Source organism: Ailuropoda melanoleuca, chromosome 4, assembly GCF_002007445.2.
Source record: "Ailuropoda melanoleuca isolate Jingjing chromosome 4, ASM200744v2, whole genome shotgun sequence".
NCBI lineage: Eukaryota > Metazoa > Chordata > Mammalia > Carnivora > Ursidae > Ailuropoda > Ailuropoda melanoleuca.
The window spans coordinates 121668359-121691384 of NC_048221.1; the positions used below are offsets into that span (position 1 = coordinate 121668359).

The 23026-nt window shown below is 38.7% G+C and overlaps 1 protein-coding gene across 4 annotated transcripts in view; it reads right to left on the minus strand.

The window, feature by feature from the left end:
* Positions 1-455: 455 nt before the first annotated feature.
* CLIP4 (CAP-Gly domain containing linker protein family member 4) overlaps positions 456-23026 on the minus strand; it is a 68136-nt gene continuing 45565 nt past the window's right edge. For all 4 annotated transcript variants that reach the window (XM_019804223.2, XM_034659702.1, XM_034659703.1 and 1 more), the window contains exons 12-16: positions 22179-22313; positions 18467-18590; positions 14130-14194; positions 8363-8435; positions 456-2701 (exon numbers count right to left, since the gene is read on the minus strand). In XM_019804223.2, coding sequence (XP_019659782.1) covers positions 2380-2701; positions 8363-8435; positions 14130-14194; positions 18467-18590; positions 22179-22313 — 719 coding nt within the window. In that variant the 3' untranslated portion in view covers positions 456-2379. The remainder of the gene's footprint in view (positions 2702-8362; positions 8436-14129; positions 14195-18466; positions 18591-22178; positions 22314-23026) is intronic.

The following is a 23026-nucleotide window of genomic DNA, read 5'->3' on the forward strand; positions in this document are numbered from 1 at the left end:
CTTTTTTTTTTTAAGATTTTATTTATTTATTCAACAGAGATAGAGATAGCCAGCGAGAGAGGGAACACAAGCAGGGGGAGTGGGAGAGGAAGAAGCAGGCTCATAGCAGAGGAGCCTGACGTGGGGCTCGATCCCGTAACGCCGGGATCACACCCTGAGCTGAAGGCAGACGCTTAACCGCTGTGCCACCCAGGCGCCCCACCTATTCTTCTTCTCTTAAATGGTTCTCTGTCCATCAAAACAATATACTAGGAGGGTGGCTAAAAACATAACTTTACTTGTTGAGTAGAAAGCAAGATACTTTTTAAGGCTCTAGAGGGATAGGACAAATCTAAGTCATCGTGGTAAGACAAAAAAAAAAAAGTTAAGTACGAAGCCCGTGCTCCCTGAGTTACTGAGAGAAGAGGAGATGCAGGAAGATGCAGGAAGGGTAATGACAACATTCCAAAACCAAAACAGCTTCCCTTTTTTATTAATACTCAAGAATTGAACTGTGAATGACATTTAATAAGCAAAACACAAATGAAAACACCTGACTTGTATGTACAGTATACGTAAACACACACATTATACGGATTTAATGACCCTAATCTAAGCATGAGAACAACTGTTTCCCTGACCTTAGAGCTGGCATCACTGTTTCCGAAGCATTTCATATTTAACGGGAAGAATTATGGACACCCAAGTTCAGAGGAGTCATGAATTTCATATTAAGGTATAAATAGAGTTTTAAAGAAATAAGCTGTATAATAAAATAAGTTTACTTCTGAATTGCAATACAGGCATTTTCTTCAATCAATAAAAATACTCCTTGATTATAAAGCAGCCATATTTTGCAAATGTATATCAGGAAAATAGTTCTGGCAATATTTGAAATACCACACTTCTTTTTAAAAAGGCAGCAAAGCAACAGAATTTAGATTTTAAATAGTATACTGCAAAATAGTTCAACATATTATTTCTAAGCACAAAGCGAGATACTTTTAATCTTATAAACTGTTTCAATATTTCTGTGTAGCTTAAAGGCTAAATATCTACAATAAGAGATAAATCTTTACACATATAGGACATAAACATCAAAACATATCCACAACACAAATGTTTTACATTATATCACTCTATTTTGAAGCCCAGCTTGTTAACATGTGCTCAAAAAGAAATACAAAAACATGATACAGTTCTGTAGCTTTGTAACAGGCTGAATTCTGCAACAATATAATTCTGAAAATATAAAACAGCAAAGATAGCAAACACCAGTTTTATGAAAAGAACCAAAAACATCAAGAAATCATAAACATTTAAATGAATAACTTATATTCTTCCTAACACATCTTAATTTACTCTCTTCTCTTAAATACAATTTTTCTAAATGTTTTTCATATCCCAGGAAGAAATAATGGCAAATTCTCCACAAAGATGAAAGTGCATTATGTTTTAAAAGTGCTTCAAGTGTGTGTTTTATAGATATGCCCAATGAGGAATTAGACAAGTATGTGCAAAAAATTCTAATTATGACTTGAATTCGTAAACCTAATGATGGGGTTTTGTAGCTCATCCAGTCGAGGCAAGTGCCAACACAGAAGAAAAATCTGTGATTACGTACTTTGTACAGAGGGAAGAGCACAAGCCATGGGTCAGGAGACCCCCATTCTATCCTGAGCTCTGTTCATCAGCTAGAGACCCCGGGTAAGAGAAGAACTGCTCTAGAACTTCCATTTCTCTCTCTGGCAATGGCTGAGAGGCTCAGCAGAAAAGCCTCGAAGGCCCACCCGACTCCAGAGTTTTAATATTCTCTCTAGATGAGGCATTCCTGAAAGGGCAAATCATTTCACAAAAAAAAAAATATATATATATATATATATATATATATATATATACACACACACACACACACATATATATAAACTACGCTAATCATAGAGCCGCTCTTCTCTTATTGTACTTAGTACAGAAAGAAAAACTCCAAAAATACTTGACAGAAAAAGGTATGTGAAGGTCATATGTGAACCAAAGCTTGTGAAAAGTCTCACAATGACAGCGGATGAAAAATCCAGTATTATGTGCAAAAATGAAACATAGTAAGCAACATCAGTTGGTTACCTAATGGCACATTTTTCCCCCTAAGTCTCAGAATCTTCTTGGCTCTAAAGCTTTAAAAGCTCTTAAAAATGCTTACTTTGAGCTTGTTTTAAGAGAACCATGGTTCCCCCAGTTCAGATTTCTAGCTTTCTGAAGGAGTCTCTGAATTGTTAAATTGTTTTTTTAGGAAGATAAGTCTATTTTCAAATCGAAACTAATGCCTAAATAAACAAACCATTGGCCATGGACTCTCTATCTTATGTCTGTATACGAGCTCGCCGAATACGTTAGAAGTTTAGCTCAACAGTTCTCGTCCACAAGCTTCGACCCATTTATTCCCCGATAGGTTACTCTGCTCGGCCTGACTAAGACCCCGTGGTTCGGCTTACAGGTGAAATAGCGCGTGTCACCCACGGCTCCGTCATTTCTCCCTTTGGCGCTTCGAAGCTCAAGTCCCAGCCAGATCCCAGAAGCAAAGTCAGTGGGGCCCACATACCTCACGGTCCCCATCTCATTGGAGCTGGTGAGGAGGACCTGGGACCCCTCGTGCAGCTTCACGCTCCCTTCCAGGCCCCCGGCCGTGGTGCTGCTGCTCCAGCTGCGGCGCAGGGCGGGTCTGGATCTGGTGGGGGAAGGGCAAGGCCGCCGGTCAGCAGGAGCCCGCGGGCGGCTGGCAGACTCGGGCCCACGCCACGCTCACTGCTCACCGTTAGTTCACAAAGCAAACCATTGAACTTTACATCAGAAACCAAACAAACTGAGGGCTTCAGAGGGGAGGGGCGTGGGGGAATGGGATAGGCTGGTGATGGGTAGCAAGGAGGACACGTATTGCATGGTGCACTGGGTGTTACTCAACTGATGAATCATTGAACTTTACATCAGAAACCAGGGATGTACTGTATGGTGACTAACATAATATAATAAAAAAAATTAAAAAAAAGAAAAAGAAACCAGGGATGTACTGTATGGTGACTAACATAATAAAAAACCATTAAAAAAAAAAAAAAGCAAAACACCGTTCGCTCACCCACCCTGCTTGTTTTTATTCTAAATAGCAATAGTAGGATTCACTTTTGTTCAGCAGTTGAAACATTTCTCTCTCTTGGCAATTTCAATAGTAACCTAATCAGGATTTAAGTTTTCACTAGCAATTTCTAAATACACACACACACAAACACACACACATACACATATACACACATATTTTTACTTTCTGTAAAACAGCCACTAGAAAAAATACATTTATATAACCTGTTTAACTGCGTTCAATTATCAAAGCAAAAAAAAAGAAAAAAAAGAACATAGCGTTAGGGCTGTGGTAAATTAAAATGACCTTTTGTTCACTTTTTAAACATTTATTTACCTGAAAAACAATGTTTAAAAACTGCTTATCTATAATTTTATAAAATAAATGTATATATATCTTCTATGAATGAACTCCAGCCACACTTTTTACCACCCTCCCTGCCACTAAGAGTAAGGAGGGTCTTACTTTCCAGGAGCAGGACTCCTCTCCTTTTCTCTACAAACCGTTATTTATAACGTCCTGCCTCTTAGCACCCGCCACCAACCTGACCTGAGAATGAAACAACCGAGCCCCCACCCACGCCAGGAGCTCATCCAGGCCTCAGCCAGTTCCGCCCCAGAGCTCCCTCCACTGCCACTGCAAGGTCGCTGAGCCTGGAACTCACAGTAGAAACACCCCCAGGCTCTTGTTGCCCTATATGACCTGAGACTCCCCCAAACTGTTGTCCTGAATCCGCCACCGCGGGAGCTTTGCACGCTCCATCCGCCTACCACCTCTCCTCTAAAACCCTCCTCCCTGTCCCCACTGTAGAGACAATGCACGTCACGACCTGCTACCACACCACATGGTGCCTGGAAGAAGCTGGGTCCTACTCATCCTCTCTTTCACTGTCTATACTTCCTAATACACAGTCACACACAACGTCTCGTTTCCTTCCATCAACGACCCTGTAAGAAAGGAAGACCACTCTAATCTTATGGGTAAGAAAACTGAGGTCCAAAGATTTGCCCCAAGCCACATCTGCCAATATGTGATAGAATTCTAGTTAGAAAATATAATGGAAGAAAGTAGGATTTATCACAAATGTACACATACAATGATAAGGTTAAGAAAGGATACATAACACCTGTTGGGAAAAGTGTAAACCTTTACTGAAGAACATACAAAAGAAAAATACACAAGCTTTGCTCCTGGATAGAAACGTGTGTGTCAATTCTCCCTAAATTCACCCCCCAGAGGGATAGTTTGCAACCTCACAAAATCATTCTAAATTTTACATTAAAAGGACACCGTCTATCATTTCCTGAGCACCGACTACGTGCCAGGCACTTTCCATCCATTCTCTTATCCAACCTCATCCAAACCACTGTTGTAGATATGATCTCCCTTCGAACAGAAGAAGAATCTGAGGATCAAAAAAATTAAGCTATTTGCCTATGGTCAGAGAGATAGTGAGGAGGACAGACGGGGCTCCCATGCAAGGCGGTCCGAGCACAAAGGCCAGGCGCCTATAACCACAAATGGGTATTAGTGATTAAGACAAAACTGAAAAATAACACAGCAAAGATTTACATGGCCAGCATGTTAAATTCTAAAGTTACTGTAACTAAAACAACGTGGCTCCGGCACAAGAATGTACTTCTGCATGACACAGAAAAGATACCTTAAAGAAATTTCCTGATTAAAAAGGAAAACTTCAAATCGGTAGGGACAGAAGTGAACATTCAACTAGGACTGCTGTAAAAATCATTTGGGGGAAAAGAATATGGTTCTTACCATTCACTGTATGTTAAATTCCAAATAAATTAAACAGCTAAATACATGCATTAGAAAACAGGAAAGAACCACAAGGAAATAGAGCTGGATATCTGCGTGAACACACACACACACACACACACACACACACACACACGTGGGAAGGGAGGGAAGCAGATACACATGTATGAAAAGTCTGGCACCTAGTATTACATTATGATGTTTTTCATTTATTATTATGCCAAAAAAATGTTTCCATATCAGAGAACAGTCTTTTAAAACATTGCAAAAGCCACACTGAAGAAAACTGTTAAAGAATACAAGATTTATTAAGGGAAAAAGCTTTCAAAGGGTATGTAGAGTATGATTTGTCCAACTTGGTTTAAAATTCAGATACATGCTTTAGGAAAAAAAACTGGGAAAGTATATACCAAAACGAAAGTAATAATTTCATCTAGGTGATAAAAATTTCAGATGATCTTTATTCTGCACTTAGTTTTTTATAATTTTTCAAATGTTGTATGATCAACTTTCATAATCAAAAAAGTTTTAAGAGAAAGAAACAAGTAAAAAATGAATTCAAGCTCTAAACCAAAAATTCATGGTTTGGGTGAAGAGTTAACATTCTAATAAGATGATCTGATTCAAGTTATGTCAAAACTCAGGGAAGTGAGAAACTGAATTACAGTACATTTCAGAGCTACTCATTCAAAAACATTAACTGAGCACCTATGCAATGGCAGGCCCGGGGCTAGGCTCTAGACTTGTGCATAATAATCAGTAAAATGTCATCAACACCGCAAGACAGACTGTAAACGGTGCAGAAGGAGCACAAAAAGAGGAAGAACTCTAGCCTCCCTTAAAGGCCAGGAAAGGAGCTTCAGCGAGGCAGTGACATGTGAGCCTCACCGATGAGGCTATCACCACGAGAGCGCAGTCGGGGGACACAGACAGGAGCTCTGCGCACAGGCGGGCCTTTAGATGCCGTGCCAGTGAATCTGGACTTCATTGTGCGTTTAAGAATTGAGAAGCTTCAGGGCACAGGCAGTGAATGCAAATGGATGATGTGACATAATGGAACATGCAACAGAATGAACTCTGTGAGTTCTGCCGAAAAACATTCAAATTTGAGCTGACCACATAAACTGTGTCAACCCGCTGGATTCCGCAGATGGGACGTGCTGTGACAGCACGGAGACAGGCTGAAAGAGAAGCTGGCAAGGACCGGCCCGGGCCGTGTGTGGCAACGGGACACAGATGCAGGCAGGATGCCAGGTGGGAGAGGGCGGACTGCTCCTGACTACCAGGTTGCTGTGGTGCCCAGTTCAAATCCCAAGCCCCCTTCCTCTCTACCACTATTCTTGGCATTAGATACACAGAGAATTCTGAAGACAGAACTGCATCAAGCCCCTTGCCATCATGTTGCCCTCTGAATGAAATGTGTTCATCACTGTCATCCCGACAAATGACGCAGAAAACCAGATCCTGTTCCCCTCTCCTCACGGCCTCTCTCATGTGGGGCAGGCACGTCCTTTGCACAAACCCTTCAAGTTTCCTCCCCAGAAATTTTCATACCGCTACATTCTCCATGTTTCTATTGGAAGCATCATTTATTTCCATATGAATAAACAAGAAAACGGCAGTGTGTGGGGAATCTGAGTGAATTCATTTTTCAACCCAGTCTTCAGTATATATCATCTTCCAGCCTAGCCACAGCACAGTACCCGATCATCTCCGTGCCCTGGGCAGAAGACAGCGTCACTCTCGGGTCTGCCCCAGCCCAAGATCACAGGCCTCTCTCCTAATAGTTGCCAACACCCAAAGTCTTCCTGCTGTTCCTTACAACAGCAGCCACCAAACACTTTCGTCCTGTGCTCTATAAGCGAAAATCAATTATTTTTAAAAATGCCAATACCCAATGTCTTCCTTTGATTTTATACCCTCAATAAAAGAGTATCTTCTTTTTTAAACAGGTACTAGTCTCAATCTGTACAAGTATCAGTAAAACTTCATTTCTTTTGATTTTTATAGAAAATAAAGAGAAGGTCCTCACATTTTCCCTCACGTCAGCAGATGACCTTGTGTCTGCCCATACCTGCTGCATAATTCCCATGGTTCCGATTTCTCGTCCTTCCCTTGGCTCCCTGGACATCGTTCTCTCCCACCCCCAGCATCTCACATGGCCTTTGACACTGCCCCCCTGCCCCTGGGTCCTTTCTATCCCAAAAGTCTCTTCCATTCTGCCTAAGAACTCTCGGATATCTTCAAGAAACTGGAGCAGAGAGTCACTGCCCTTAACACGCTCAGCTACTCAAGTGAGGAGACCAATTTCAACACTCAACACTGGTGAAGGTTTGGAGGAAAGAAAACAACAAAAACAACACCCCTAGCCAACCCCGCTAAACAGTACCTAGCAGTGTCTTAGGACAATCAGTGTTGGCAAGTGAACGTTCAGATCCTTGTGATGCCTCGAGGAACTTCTGGCCAGATTATATAAATCCCCTACCTGTTGCTCAGGTGATTATCCAGTTCCAGTGCCTGGGCTCCACTTTCTAGTGACTTCCGGAGCACCACACTTAAGCAAGTGTGCCTTCCTACTCAACCAGTCTTTTTTTCCTTCCTCACCGCCCCCCTCCACAGCTCCGGGGCATTAGCCTCCAGATTAACTGGAAACATTTAAAATAAAAAAAGAACTCCTTAACCCAATCAATCTAGAAGAGACTCCTATTCCTCTAAAAATAAAAAAGTTTCCAAAAGTGTCAGAAAAATATCAGGGGGAGTAAAGTGGGTCTGAGGGAAATCAATATAAATGAAAAAGAAAAAAAAGGTTCTATAAAAGAAACAACAAAAGCATTTTAAGCAGTATCTTCTACGAGAGAAAGTAGGAGTATTTTTTTAAATAATATTAAGATCACTTTATGCAAACAGACCTGACATTTCTTTCATGTGTTGCTGAAAATATTAAATCAAATCTCTGACTAATTAAGTAAACAGTTTAAAATCAATCCACCCGGGGCGCCTGGGTGGCACAGCAGTTAAGCGTCTGCCTTCGGCTCAGGGCGTGATCCTGGCGTTATGGGATCGAGCCCCACATCAGGCTCCTCTGCTATGAGCCTGCTTCTTCCTCTCCCACTCCCTGCTTGTGTTCCCTCTCTCACTGGCTGTCTCTATCTCTGTCGAATAAATAAATAAAATCTTTAAAAAAAAAATCAATCCACCAATTCAATGATAACGCAAAATGTAAATTCCTCCAACACTTATTAACAGTACTAAATCTCTCTGAAAATACAAGCAGCATACTACTCTTAGTCACTGGTGACATTTTTAATTGAGCTTGCGGAGGAAGGAGGGAGGACTCTGCAATACACTCCTCGCACCTTTTCTTGTAAGCGCTAGAATTCTACCAAGCAACGCAAAAGGTACAAAATCTACTTTCTTCCTTCACAGAATCCTGTCATGTTCATCTTGAGAAGCGTTTTTCTAAATCTTCTTAATACTTACTTGGCAAAAGCATTTCTTCTGTTAATCTCTTTTTGGGAAGAAGCAGAAGTCGTACTGAAACTTCTCCTAAAACCTAAATGTCAAAGTGAAGGTCAAAGAGGAAAAAATAAATCACAAATTTGCAGTCCTCATTAAAAGTTATATCATTTCTTCTATAGGTGTTCTATCAAATGTTTCTGTGGAAGCAAAGCAAAGAAAGTAAGTACATACAGAACAGTGGTTTAGATTTTTTGACAAATTTTTATCTTACCTTTCTCATCAAACGATGCATATGCATAAATAAGTTAAGATCATGACATTCCATTTGGAGGTTTTTACTATAAACTTATTGAAAACCAAATAAAACTAAATTAGACACTGATAAACCTGAATCTTTTTATTCTCAAATATTGTAATCTTGATAAATCATATGAAAGAAAGGATAAAATGGCTTAAAAACACTATCACTAAATATGCCATTTATAAAATATTGAACAATAAATTTCAGAGTTTATGATTCTTGGCATCCCCAAATGACAGTTATTAAAAAAAAAAAAAAGATTTCATGAAAGGTACATTTTTAAAAAGATGTTTTTTAAAAAGAGTAAGATTTCCAGTTCTGGAAAGTTATGGCAGACCAGATGTGCTGAATCAATCTCTTGATCTAAGCAAGTATAATTTCATATGACTATAATTAAAAATATATATGAACTGTTGAGCTGATACAAAGACACAATTTCAAAGAGATGTACCACAGGATTGCCACTAAATTCTAGAGAACTTTGGCTTCTGCCTTACTGGCTGCACAGGAGACGGGAAAGGACATAAAACCTGGGGCCTAACAAAAGGGGGACTCTAACACAAGACTCCTGGTTAATATGCAGATCCCAGCCAGCCCACCCTCAATGTAAGGTTAAATGAGAAACAGAATGAAACACCATTCTGACAAAAACAAAACAAAGTGGCTTGTGTCAACCTTAATGCTCAGAAGGTGGCAAAATCTTCTCCCTTCGAAATTTGTGAACAAGAGCCAAATTCATTTTATCTATGTAATAAAAAATAACTGCAGGGAATTGCAAATTAAAGTAGTCTCAGGTTGGCAGTACCTCCAGGAGTAACTGGCAGAAGTAAATACAATCTTCTCTGGAGGCATCAAGCCAGGCCTCAAAGAATTCCTGTACATTAAATTCTGAGTAGAATAAGCACCTCACAAGAATAAATTACAAAATTCACAAGGAAAGAAGGTACCATAGGCTCACAGAAACAGACTGGCAAAAGCATAAGTTAGGCTGACAGAGACTTCAGATACGGAATTATATAACATAAAAGATAACAACATTTAAAATATTTAAAGACATAAAAGAAAAACTTAAAAATATGGGGAAATAACAAGTGATAATAAGTACTACAAAACAGATTTGTGAAAAGGAAAAAAGAAATGAAAATTTTATAACTAAAAACTTGGTGGCTGGATTAAACAGCAGAATAAACACAGCTGAAGAAAGAATCAGGAAACACGAAGATAGAGCTGAAGATGTCTAGAATACAGTCCATTTCTGGTGAAAAATATAAAAGAGGTATGGGAAGGTGAGAAAGTCTACTAACACTACTCATCAGAGCTTCTAAAAGAGATAATAAAGAGATTGAAGGAGAAATATTTTAAGTATATAGACAAGAGTTTCACAGAATTGATCAAAGATGCTAATTCCCAGATCCAGGAAGACCCATGATACCAAACAGGATAGTCAAAAAGAAACTGCCATATAGGCAACATCATAGTAAAACTATAACTATACAAAACACTAAGGAAATAGAGAAGACCTCTAATGGCAGTCAAAAAGAAAGATAAATCACCTACAGAAGTACAGGTTAGGCAGACTCATAGCAGACTTCTCAAACAAGTGACAAAAGACAGAAAATAATAAAATTATATTGTCAATGTACAGGGAGAAAACATCTTTCAAACTCAAATTTCCACCAATTGTTAGTTTTACCCATTAAAACTATCATTAGAAAAGACAAAAACTGAGAGACAGACCCTTTCTAAAAGAAATTTCAAAAAATATACATGTGCTAGGGGCGCCTGGGTGGCTCAGTCAGTTAAGCATCTGCCTTCGGCTCAGATCATGATCCCAGGGTCCTGGGATGAAGCCAGGCATTGGGCTCCCTGCTCGGCAGGGAGTCTGCTTCTCCTTCTCACTCTCTCTCTGTGCTTGCTTCTTCTCTCTCTTAAATAATTAAAATCTTTAAATATATATATATATATATGTATGTATATATGTACATGTGTATATATATGTGTGTGTGTGTGTGTATATATATATGTTTGATGGGAACAGAATGATCCCAAGTTAAAGTTCTGAAGAATAAAGACTAAAGACACTGGTAAATATATGAGCAAATTAAATACTGGTTATTAATTATAGAAAAAACTATTATAATAATGCAAAATTTGTGGCAGAAATAAAATAGAAACTAAATAACTCAGTTTATAAGGATTTTCTGTCACTTGGGAAAGAGGACACATGATGATTAAACTTTAGACTTTGCTAAAAATATGTATGTCAAAGTACCTATGGTAATTCCTAAGAGGTATGTTCATAGAGTATAACTTTTATTCAAGTAGAGAATGGAACAAGAGGGGGTAAGTATATAACTAGAATAAAGTCAAGAAAGAAAACCACAAGTAAAAAAAATTGAAAAAATAGCAAACAAACAGCATAAATAAATCCAAATATATGAGTAGTTACAATAAATGTAAATAGGTGAAACTCTCAGGTTAAAAGGCAAACATTGTCAAACCATATTTTTTTAAAGAAGTGAAATCCAACCATATCCTATTTAGAAAATATTCCAAAAACATAAGGATATAGAAAAGTTACAAGACAACTGATAGAAAAAGATATGTTAAGCAAATATTTGACCAAAAGAAAGCAGATATAAGGTAAAAAGAATTATTTAAAAAGCAATACCATTTATATTAACACCAAAAAATGAATTATATTGGTATAAAACTAATAAGACATGTACAAAATCTATATGAGGAAAACTATAAAACTCTAATGAAAGAAATCAAATAAGTTAAATAGAGGTATTCCATGTTCATGGATAGGAAGACTCAATATTGTTAAGACGTTAGTTCTTCCCCATTTGATCTATACAATCAGTGCAATCCCAATCAAAGTCCCAACAAATTATCTTGTAGGTACCAACTATCTGGAAAATTTGTATGGAGAGGCAAAGAGTACAGAATAACTAGCTTAAGATTGAGGGAGAAGATCAAGAAGACTGAAGAAGCTTGAAGAATCACTAGAAAGCTACAGTAGTTAAGACAATGTGGTTATTAGTGAAAGATAAATAGATCAAAGGAACAGAACAGAGAGCCCTGAAACAGACCCACACAAATATACTCAACTGATCTTTGACAAAAGAGCAGAGGCAATTCAACGGAGGATAGACGTTTTAACAAATAGTCCTAAGATATGCAAAAAAAAAAAAAAAAGAATCCAGACACGGACTTTACACCTTTCACAAAAATTAGCTCCTTGGATCACTGATCTACATAGAAAACACAAAACTGTAAACTCCTAAAAAGATAACACAGGAGAAAATCAGGATGACCTCGAGTTCAATGATGACATTTCAGATATAACATCAGAAGTACAATTCATGAAAAAAAAATTGATACCCTGGACTTCACTAAAATTAAAGACTTCTGCTCTGTGATAAACTGTTCAGACAATGAAAAGACAAGCCACAGACTAGAGAAAATATTTGCAAAACACATTCTGGTAAAGGTCTAGCATTCAAAGTATACAAAATTTTGTATACTTAAAACTCAACAATAAGAAAACAATGAACATAATTTTTAAAATGAGCAAAAGACCAGAATGAACAATTCACCAAAGAAAATGGACAGATGGCAAATACGTGCAAAGATCTTCAACTTCTGTTACAAGCTGAATTGTGCCCCCATTCATGTTAAAATCCTAACACCCAGTACCTCAGAATATGACTGTATCTGGAGACAAGGCCTTTAAAGTGGCAATTAAGTTAAAATCAAATGAAATAGGTCAGCCCTAATCCAAGATGACTGGTGTCCTTAAGAGGTTAGACACCTAAAAGAGATTAAGACACAGACACATACAGAGGGAAAGACTTTATTAAGAAATGGGAAGAAGGTCCCCAACTACAAGGCAAGGCAAGAGCCTTAGAAGAAACCCACCCTGCTAACACCTTGATCTTGGACTTTTAGCTTCCAGAATTTTGAGAAAGTAATTCCTTTGTTTAAGCCACACCATCTCTGGTACTTTGTTATGCTAGCTGCAGCAAACTAATATGACATTACATACATCATCAGGGAATTTCAAATGGAAACAACAACGAGGTACTGCTACACATCTATCAGAATGGTGAAAATTCACAGGCCATGAAATTAATCTCAACAAATATTTAAGGACTAGTTATACAAATCACTCTTACACAGATGGTTATCCTATGGAAAAAAATGAAATTAGACCCTCACTATACACAAAATCAATTCCAGGTGAATTGATAAATATGAAAAGCAAAAATACAAAACTTTTAGAAAGCAATATAGGAAAATATCTGTGTGAGGTCTGTTTTAGGAAAAGATTTCCTAAGATAAAACATGGAAAACATAGTGGTTTGCTTTTTTTTTTTATTTTAAGATTTTATTTGTCAGAGAGAGAAAGAGAGAGAGACGCAGGCAGAGAGAGAAGCAGGCTCCCCGCTGAGCAAGGAACCTGATGCAGAGCTCAATCCCAGGACCCTGGGATCACGACCTGAGCCGAAGGCAGACGCTTAACGGACTGAACCACCCAGGTGTCCCAGTGGTTTGCCATTTTGACTACTTAAAATTTTTAAATATCTGCTTATCCAAAGACACCAAAAGGGTGGTGGGGGCGGGGAGAGGCAAAAGACAAGTCAAAAACCAGGCAAGCAAGATAGTCACAATACACAGACTGGCAATAAGTATTAATGTCCAAAATATATACAGAAACCTACAAATTAGTAAGACAAACGAACGAAAAGAAAAACAGGCAAGAGACTTAAACATGTATGTCATAGAAAATGCATATGACAGATCAACATGAAAAAAATGAGGCTCAACCTCATTTATAATCTGGAAAATGCAAATTAAAACCACGAGATACATTTTAAATCCATCAGATGGGCAAAGACTTCTAAATCAAACAGGACTAGTGTTGGTGAGATAAGGGGCTGCAGAGGCTCTCATCCCCTGCTCGTGGGCACAGGCCCTGCAAACAGTCTGCCATTACCTAGGAAGGCTGAAGATCTGTATGGCCCATGCCTCGCAACCCTAGAGAAACTTTGGCAAACGTGTGCAACAGTCTAGTATGAAATAGTAAAAAAACAAATATAATACAAATATCCATCAAGTATAGAATGAATAATAAATTTTACTGGAACACTAACAGAACAGCCAACGACAATTAAACATATACACATTTTATAATACACATTATTTATTAATATATCTATATATGGGTGATAAAAATATCTTAAAAATCAAGGGAATAATTAACATAAAATTCAAGGCTCATAATCTGAGGATTACTGAGGACTACTGTTCAGGTCATCTGCAGCAAGGGGGCACGTAACAGATGTTTGCTTTATCATTACGGGAAATATATAAAGGCATTTACATACTCTTTTGTATACACATATACTTCACAATAAAAAATTTTTTGATAAATAAAAGCAAAGGAATAATTATTAGGAACATAAACCTGTATAAACCTACCAGGATAAGAATGATTCTGTTTATTCGAAGAAATTTCAGATAGAGTATCCAGGGAATCCGTTACCCTGTGAATAGAACAAACCTAATTAGCAAACCTCATCAGAAGCAGCAGGTCTTCAGATTTAAGACTGGCTCTTAACTGAGGTTTTTTTTTTTTTTTAAAGATTTTATTTATTTATTTGACAGAGATAGAGACAGCCAGTGAGAGAGGGAACACAAGCAGGGGGAGTGGGAGAGGAAGAAGCAGGCTCCCACCAGAGGAGCCTGATGTGGGGCTCGATCCCAGGACTCCGGGATCACGCCCTGAGCCGAAGGCAGACGCTTAACCGCTGTGCCACCCAGGCACCCCTTAACTGAGGTTTTCACACCGATGGTTATTTCTTATTTCACCTATTCAACAAACATTTATTGAGCATATGTTGGGAGCCAGGAATGAACTTCAAGCTAGCGGAGAAGACAGGCAATAACAAAACACAAGAGAGCCCTGGTATCTAAGGATAAGTAATGCAGAAAAAGGCAACTTAACATAAATTCACTTAAAACAGGGACCTGACTTTATTTCTTTGGAACTTTATCTTCAAAGATGAAACTAAAAAAATCTGAAAAGAAATTTGTTTTATGTTAAATTTAACAAATGTTCGATCAGAATTATAAAAACATCACATTTTAAATTGAAAAAAAAAAAGATCCTGACTCAGTCTGTGTATGCATGTGATTTTCTGATAAAATTGCATGGCTAAATACAATTCAACATCCATTACTTTGTATTTGACTCTCAGTACAACCATAAAGGTAACTTTCCTGACAGGTCTGTCTGTATTTTTTAATATTCAAATCATTCTTCACTGTTTAAAAGCCAATGCTCACAGTCTCATTTTCTTTCCACTGTTTATTGACCTGACCCGCACAAAGCCTTCATTCTGTCAGCCTGCTTCCTGCAGGACACTTGGTCACCATCTAGAAATCCTGCAACTCTCACAATATCGGCAATTCCACCTTGCACTTCACGTGCGTGGTTTTTACACGACATACACGCTACAGCAATCAGTGAGAGCTGATGAACGCAACGAGTAGGACTTGATGAAGAGGACAGATAATTAGGTGGTGATGGGTAGTTCAGAAGAACTTAATTCTAAAAGTGATCAGTTCATTAATAAGTACCTAATTGTGAGAACTAAGAATAAGAAAATTAATACTGTGCTGATGAAGACCACCTAGGCAAAAAAAATTAGGTAAGTAGGTAGAGAGATAAGATTAGATCTAGTCCATAAGTTTTCTTGGAATTTCTGCAAAGAAATATTGGATGATTTAGATATTAGCAGAAGAAAATGTATGAATTCAGTGAAAGCTGGGTGATAACAGAAAGCTATCCAAGCAGAGGAAATAACATGTGCAGATTCTCGGAGAGGAGGCACATTTTTTTTTTCCTAATGGAATGGAGGGGGGAAAAAGACAACCACAATCTGGGAGGTGTGGGATTGTGATTGGTCACTACTTTATTAAGACTGTCCTCAAGCAGTCCCCAGTTTAAAATTCTTTCTTCTTGAAGATCAGTGGTGTCTCAAGAGCTCTAAAGCTGGTTTAAATTAGAAATTCCTCAAAATCAGGGACCATGTCTGTTTTATTTGCTTATAGAATGCCTAGCACAGCACAAAGTGCTAAAAGACACTTAATAGTATTTGATGATGATGAATGAGACAATCAGAAGATGACAGGAAGACAGCTGGATCGAGACAGCAATTCATTTAGAGAGAGAGCCCTGTATCTCCTAAGAGGGGGACGCTTTTAAATGAATCACCTTAAAGAAGACTAAACAGAAGGCAAGAGGGGAAAAAAAAAGGTGAAATCCATGCGCTCCATAAACAAAGCAAGAAAAAGAACGTGAAACCATGAGAAAGAAAGTGGCTTCATAATATAAAAGGGGAGTAAGCTGTTCCAGCATAAAGAAACACTACACTAGATTTGGTCAGTATTTACTGTGCCTAAAATATGCCAAACTGTGTCCTCTGGGTAATCAAACATAAAATGAAGAACCCCAGTCCTCACGACTAAAAGACAAATAAAACTTGTAAGAGACTGTAGCAATGTGTTAATGAAGATTTGTCCAAAGCAATAAGAGAATCCAGAAGACTGGGGACTCAGCATGGATTTTACCCTAAGTCAATCATCAATAAAGACATCGGTCCTAAAGAAAGTCAGCGACCTTCTTTTAATCATTACAGGGTACTGGTCAAGAACATACATTCAACTACCTGGGTTCAAATCCCCGCTTGAGAGCTGTGCACACTTGCACAACTCACATAACTTCCCTGTGTCTTACTTTCCCCACCTGTGAAGTAGGGATAATTATAGGACCTGAGCCAGAGGGAGCTTCCCAGGTGTGAACAATCCGTGTGGAGCTAGTAACCATGCTGGCACACGGAAGTGCTGTGCACTGGCTAGTATCTGTTTCTTGATTTATAAAATGTCGACCACAAAACAGCAAACTGTCTAAAAGCAAGGGCTTAGGAAAAACAACAAAATAACAAATCTGGGCTGAGTCCAGCTCCATCGTTATCTAGTGTAAGATCCAAATATGCCACTCCAAAACATGCCATTCTGGCATAAGGATTATTTTGAGCTAAAGACATTTGAGAATCAAAAAAAAAAAAAAATGCAGGAAGAGGCTTTCTCTGAACTCTCCTTATCTGCTCCCAAAAAAGAACCCTTTTGTACTATATCCGCTCAGCAGCAGCTTCACCAAGCAGGGAAGATGGACTCTTCTCACAGGTGAGGAGCTGGCAAGTTAACACCACACCCAGACAGACGTCACAAACTATCTTATCTCCCACCCAGTTGTCTTTCCTAAAAACCATCTGTCCACCCCTCAGTGGCCTTTTTCTCCCTCCTTTCCTCCTAGTAAGACGGTCCATAAACACTCCCATCGCACCACTTACATGGGTATTCATGTCTCTCTGTGAGGCCCAGGTGCATGCAAATTTAAATGTAATAAATTTGTATGCCTTTTCTCCTGTTAATCTATCTGTTGTCAATTTAATTCACAAACAACACTCCTCAACTCCCTCATCAACTACTGACCCAAGAGGGTAGAGGAAAATTTTTTGCTCCCCTGTGATAACTACATGACTTTAGCTAAGTCACTTTATCTTTTTAAACTTTTCTTCACTGGCAAAATGGAACAATCATAATACCTTACAACTCACTGGGTTTGAGGGGGATTAATGAAATATGCATCTAAAGTACACTGTACAGAGCCCACCACTTACTCAATGCTCAATAAATGTTTGTCGTAGTTATTGTTATTTTCCAGCTTACCTGACCCAGTACTTATTAGGATCAAATGAAACAACATTCAATGGAAGATACTTCGTAAACTGCAAAGCATTATATGTGTTCAATACTATACTGTCATAAATGATGAGGAAAAAAGTATATCAAGTACAAACAAAGAAGAAAGAAATTAATGCAAAAATTATATGAAATTATTAAGAAAAACAAAGTGAGGTGGAGGACGGATCTAAAAACTCTATAATCTGCCAGGAGGCAGTCCCACAGCCTCGCTGGAAGGGAACTAGACGGGGCTCTGGGACGTGATGGCAGATCCATTCTCATGCATGTGATTACACCATATATGTTCTTTTCTATTTAAAGATCAGCATCCCTTTTCCCCTCCACTGAAGAGCACGCCAAGCCAACTCCTCCCAGCACATAAGTCATTTCACATAATGGTACCTGGAATTTCACGAGGACTTGTCTCTGCTCTTGTTCTTTTTAAACCCAGAGTGAGCTGGTACTGAAGTGTACCATCTTAAGGAGAAACACCGAGGAGGTACATTATATATAAATCCTTAAAGCTTCTCTTCCCCCGAAGATCTACTGCCTATCTATTTTTGAAAACTAAAGAAATCAGAGGAAAAAGCCATTTTGGTTCCATTAGGTTTGGAGGAGAATGAATGGGGTGCCTGCTGGCAGGAAATTTAATGTAGTTAGGATGTGACTGAAGCAATCAGAGAGCATTTTTACTTTTGTTTGCATGACAGATTAAGCTTGCTGCTCTCACTGTTCTTAGCAGCAAACGCCACTTCTAATAGCCTACACATACTCATAGGGTTTGCAAATGAGGAATAAAGGAGGGTTTTAAAATTGCAAATCCTCAGCAAAGCAAATTTAGCTTTCCATGAGCCTTCTCTCTGAAGAAGGTGGTTGGTTAACCCCTTGAAAGAAGACACGAGCTGTAGTCAGTGCGTGTCTTTAATATAAAATGAGGAACTCTAACTATAAACCATTGCAAATTACAAAAAGACCTTGTGAATAAACATAAATTTCATTTTTCTCACCTTTGTACCCTGGATGGGGGAGCAAATATTCCATATCTTGGAGAGCAACTAAAATACTGCACACCTCCAACTGAACCATCATTCTTTCCATGGGGTTTCTCGAGCTCTATACCATACCAATATCCTAGAACAAGAATATTGGATTTTTAAAAGCATCTGCATTTTACCCAAAATGGTTACGCTATTATACAAACCCAAAGCCCGAATGGCTTCCCATTTTCACAAAATGACGAAAATGATGGAAAAGCACCATGATCATTGAGCTTTCAAATGATAAAATTTGAAAATTCAAAAAAAATGAACAGGAAAAACATTTTACAAAACGCAATTACAGTTGTACATTAAAGGAGAGAGAGAAAATACACAAATTCAGCACGAGTTAGCTATTATGCAAGTAGTGTTATGACCACAGTATATCTACACGCTATAATGAGAAAGAAACTGTCCTTGACTCAGTGATGCGGCATGTTTCAGTGAGAAGCACAACACAACACGGAGGTATATGAATCGTAAAGTGTACGTGCAGTCTTTTCCTTTCACTTTCCCAACATTCCGACATCACAAACGGTTCTTAAATAATTAGGAAGGACAAAAGTAATATGGAAAATATGATTAGACTTCATGGGGACTCTTCTTTTTTCTCTTTTTGTTTCCCCACCCAGGATAAAAAGAAAAATCATAATAGTTAACCTTAGTGAAAAGATTTAGATTAGCTGGGAGGAAGAATTTTCTAAAAGGCTTATTTTAAGTATGTGAAGGGGCCCACTCTGAGGAACATAATAGGACTTCCTTTTCTAGAGGGCCAAATTAAAGCAGTGAGGTTGCTTTTACTGCGGTGAGAATTAGGTAAATGGACATATACTCCCAGTCTAAGTAAATGCATACATACTCGTGGAATAAGGATTCTCAAATTGAGGGCACCTCAAGACCAGTTAAAAGTGTCTAATGATCCATTCATTTTTATTTAAAAGGAGAGCACAGTAGTAATTGCATCTGGTCGCTTACAATCAGCGTCACATAAAAAAATAAGAATTTAGATAGTGAGAAACTTACTGCTAATTCCAAAATACAAAAATATCATTACTTCCAGATTACTAATTCAAAGAGTCTATATAACCTCAAAAATGGCAACCTAGAAGTTCGTGTCTTTTTCTCTTATGTTCAAAAAGATGGCATTTGAGCCCATTTCTCGATACTTTTGCATTGAGATTAATGCATGACCACAGTCTCCTATACTTAAACAGTGTAGGAGTACAGGGTAACGTAAACAAACTTACTTCTTAGCCATAGCAATGCTCTGGAAGTAGGTCATCACATATCTGAATGTCATTAACCAAGGTTGTACGGTTGCCATTTTTATTTCTGATCGCCACAGTTACACTGTTCAGTGTTACAACATGCCATATAACGGCAACATGTTTACCATATGACTCTTGAAGAAGTGTAACATCACACAGAAAGATGTGACAAGTGTTAACAATTGTGACTACACCTTGTATCACTTCCCATTTAAATGGTAATTTTTTTCCGATAAAAAGGCTAAAAATGACCTCCTGCAGATCTAGATCTTATAATCTAAAAAGCTTCACTTAATTAGCACTGTTCTCTAGAACTGACTGATCTAAATTTTGATGCCACAAGACATGCAGGCTACTACTTTCTAAAAGGACAGTATGACTTTAACAGAAAAGTTCCCAACTTTCTGTTTGCTTATGACCACCCAAATTTCTAAATGCTTAACCTCAGGAATTAAAAAATTCAAAGTCAACCTAAAACAATGAATTCTATCCAGTGAATGAAACCACTCTAACTTTGTTTAATATAGAGAAAGGGAACTCAAAAGACATGGAGATTGTGAAAAACACCCTAGCTTTGGGATTCTTAAGTTTTTATTTGAGAACTATATTAAGACCATCCTAACTCATCTCAATTACTACCTGGAGACCTGTGAGAGCCATGAATTATACAACACACAGCCCAACTCAAATCAATTAGTTGGATTGCAATTATAAGTGGTATAATGAAACAAGACCGTGCTGGGAGACAATTCTCCATGGCTCACTCATGTTTCTGCATGTCTTATGAACAGAGGTGCTGACTGTCTTTTCATGGATGTCTGCACAGAGGACAGCCTTGGAGGACAGAGACAGAGTGCAGGCAGCAGGCCCTGCACAAAATACAGGCATGTGTGTTGTCTAATATAAAGGTTCAGATTCCTTAAGCTCAGGGCCTTCTCCTGCGGCATAAACCACTGGGTATGCAGGTGTCACCCCCCAGGAACTGGGGCTCAGAGAGCGAGTGCAAGAAAATGCTGACCCTCTGCTTCTGCCACTGCTGGGACCATGGAAGTCCTGTCTCTGAATCAGGAGCCTAACGTCTTCCATCAGGATCTATGAAACTGTGGCAATCTAACTTGTCAGCTTACACACACAGGGTAAAAACTCAGATCCTTCACAGTTCTCGACAGAATACTACAAATTTAAAATCAATGTTCTGGGTAACCTTTTCTTAAAATGCTGCAATGCCACCATGTGTCAAAATAGCATATTGCCATTTAAAATACACAAACATGGTTTCATTCAACTGGCTTCCATGTTTGAAATTAAAATCACTGAAAGTGCAAAAGAAAGCTAATCTTTACTTTTGGAAACACAATATTAAGTCTAGATTGGAATGAATATGTAAATACACAAACATGTATTTTTAAGGTCCCAGGGTACACAGAATCTTTTTCATTTTCCCTCGATCTTGTTTGTTGGCTTTTCTTTCCAAGCCATTCAGATAAAAGCTATATGCTGTGAACTCATTTTAAGAATATCCTTAGCAATTTACCCAAAGGACACAAAAATACTGATTCGAAGGGGCATGTGCACCCCGATGTTTATAGTAGCGTTATCAACAATAGCCAAACTACGGAAAGAGCCTAAGTGTCTATCAGCTGATGCATGCTTAAAGAAGATGTGGTATAAATCCCCTGGAATATTACTCAGCCATCAAAAAGAATGAAATCTTGCCATTTGCAACAACGTGGATGGAGCTAGAGTGTATTATGCTAAGTGAAATAAGTCAGTCAGAGAAAGACAAATATCATATGATTTCACCTGTATGTGGAATTTAAGAAACAAAACAGATGAATATAGGGGAAGGGAAGGAAAGAAAGGGGGAGAGGGAAGTAAACCATAAGAGACTCTTAACTATAGAGAACAAACTGAGGGCTGCTGGAGGGAGGTGGGTGTAGTATGGGCTAGATGAGTGAGGGAGATTAAAGGAGGACACTCTCAATGAGCAATGGGTGTTACATGCAAGTGATGAATCACTGATGTCTATACCTGAAACAAATTTTACCATATATGTCAACTAGAATTTAAATAAAAACTTGAAATTAAAAAAAAAATAATATCCTTAGCCAAAATCTAATCCTGCTATTTTCTCTCTGTTATTGAGCACAGTTGGCAATCAGTGAGAGTGAAGCTGGAGAACGAAAACAAATTTTAACATTAGACAATTTAAAACACAACTGGCAGGAACACCTCACGGGCAACAGTCAGCCTGAGTCCGGTCAGGGTTCCCCTCGCCAGTGCCATAGCTAACTAATACCCACGAGAACCCTTCATCGAGAACTCCCTAGCATTACCTTCCACCGACCTGTAAAATTTTAAACCTTCTGTATTCTACAGGGTTCAAACTGAGCAAAGAATATACAGACAGTTACCTGGAGCGAAGTTTGTTGTCCCAAAGAACTTAACGGTGCCGATTCTCTGGCCTACCACCAGGACTCTATCTCCGAGGTGGGGCTCTCCTGCACAGCGGCTGTTATTTGCTACAGACGCTCCTGAGGAACTCAAGCCTGTTTAATCGGTTGGTGGGGGAAGGGGAAAGGGCAGGAAAAGAGAAGGGAAAAGAGCAAACAGGGGGGGAAAAAAAAACCTCAAAAATTATGTTAGCCAAACAATCAGCACGTGTTCTAACCAGTCTAGTTGAAAGATTTCCGTGTATGACACCTTTCCTGATACACATCACCTAGAACTGTGGTTCTCACATGTGAGGTCAAGATATTCCACGAAACTGTGGAGGGTTTCCTGAAAAAATTACTGCCACAAGAACCTGGCACACACGGTTCCTGGGAAGTATTGATTCTATCCAGATTGCCCGGGGCGTGCTCTGCTAGAACTGAGGCCAACACACTTTTTCTGTAAAGGGCCAGAGAGTGTATTTGGGGCAATGCAGGCCACACCATCTCTATCGTAACTACTCAGCTCTGCAACCACAGCACAAGAACATGCATACACAAAACAGGCATGGCGTGTTCCAGGAAACTTCACAGAAGTAGGTGGCAGGTTGGATTCGGCCCATGCGCTGCACTGTACCAATGCCTGATCTGCTAAAATGCTGGACTCAGAGTTGTTCATCGGGACCCAGCGTGAATTATACATACAGGAAGGTGACCTGAACGTGAAAATTGCTGTTAGTTTCCAATTAGCTCTAACTGATTTCTTTATTAGGACCAAACCACTCCTCCTCACCTTAATTCAAACGTAAACCCTGAAAAGCCCACTATTA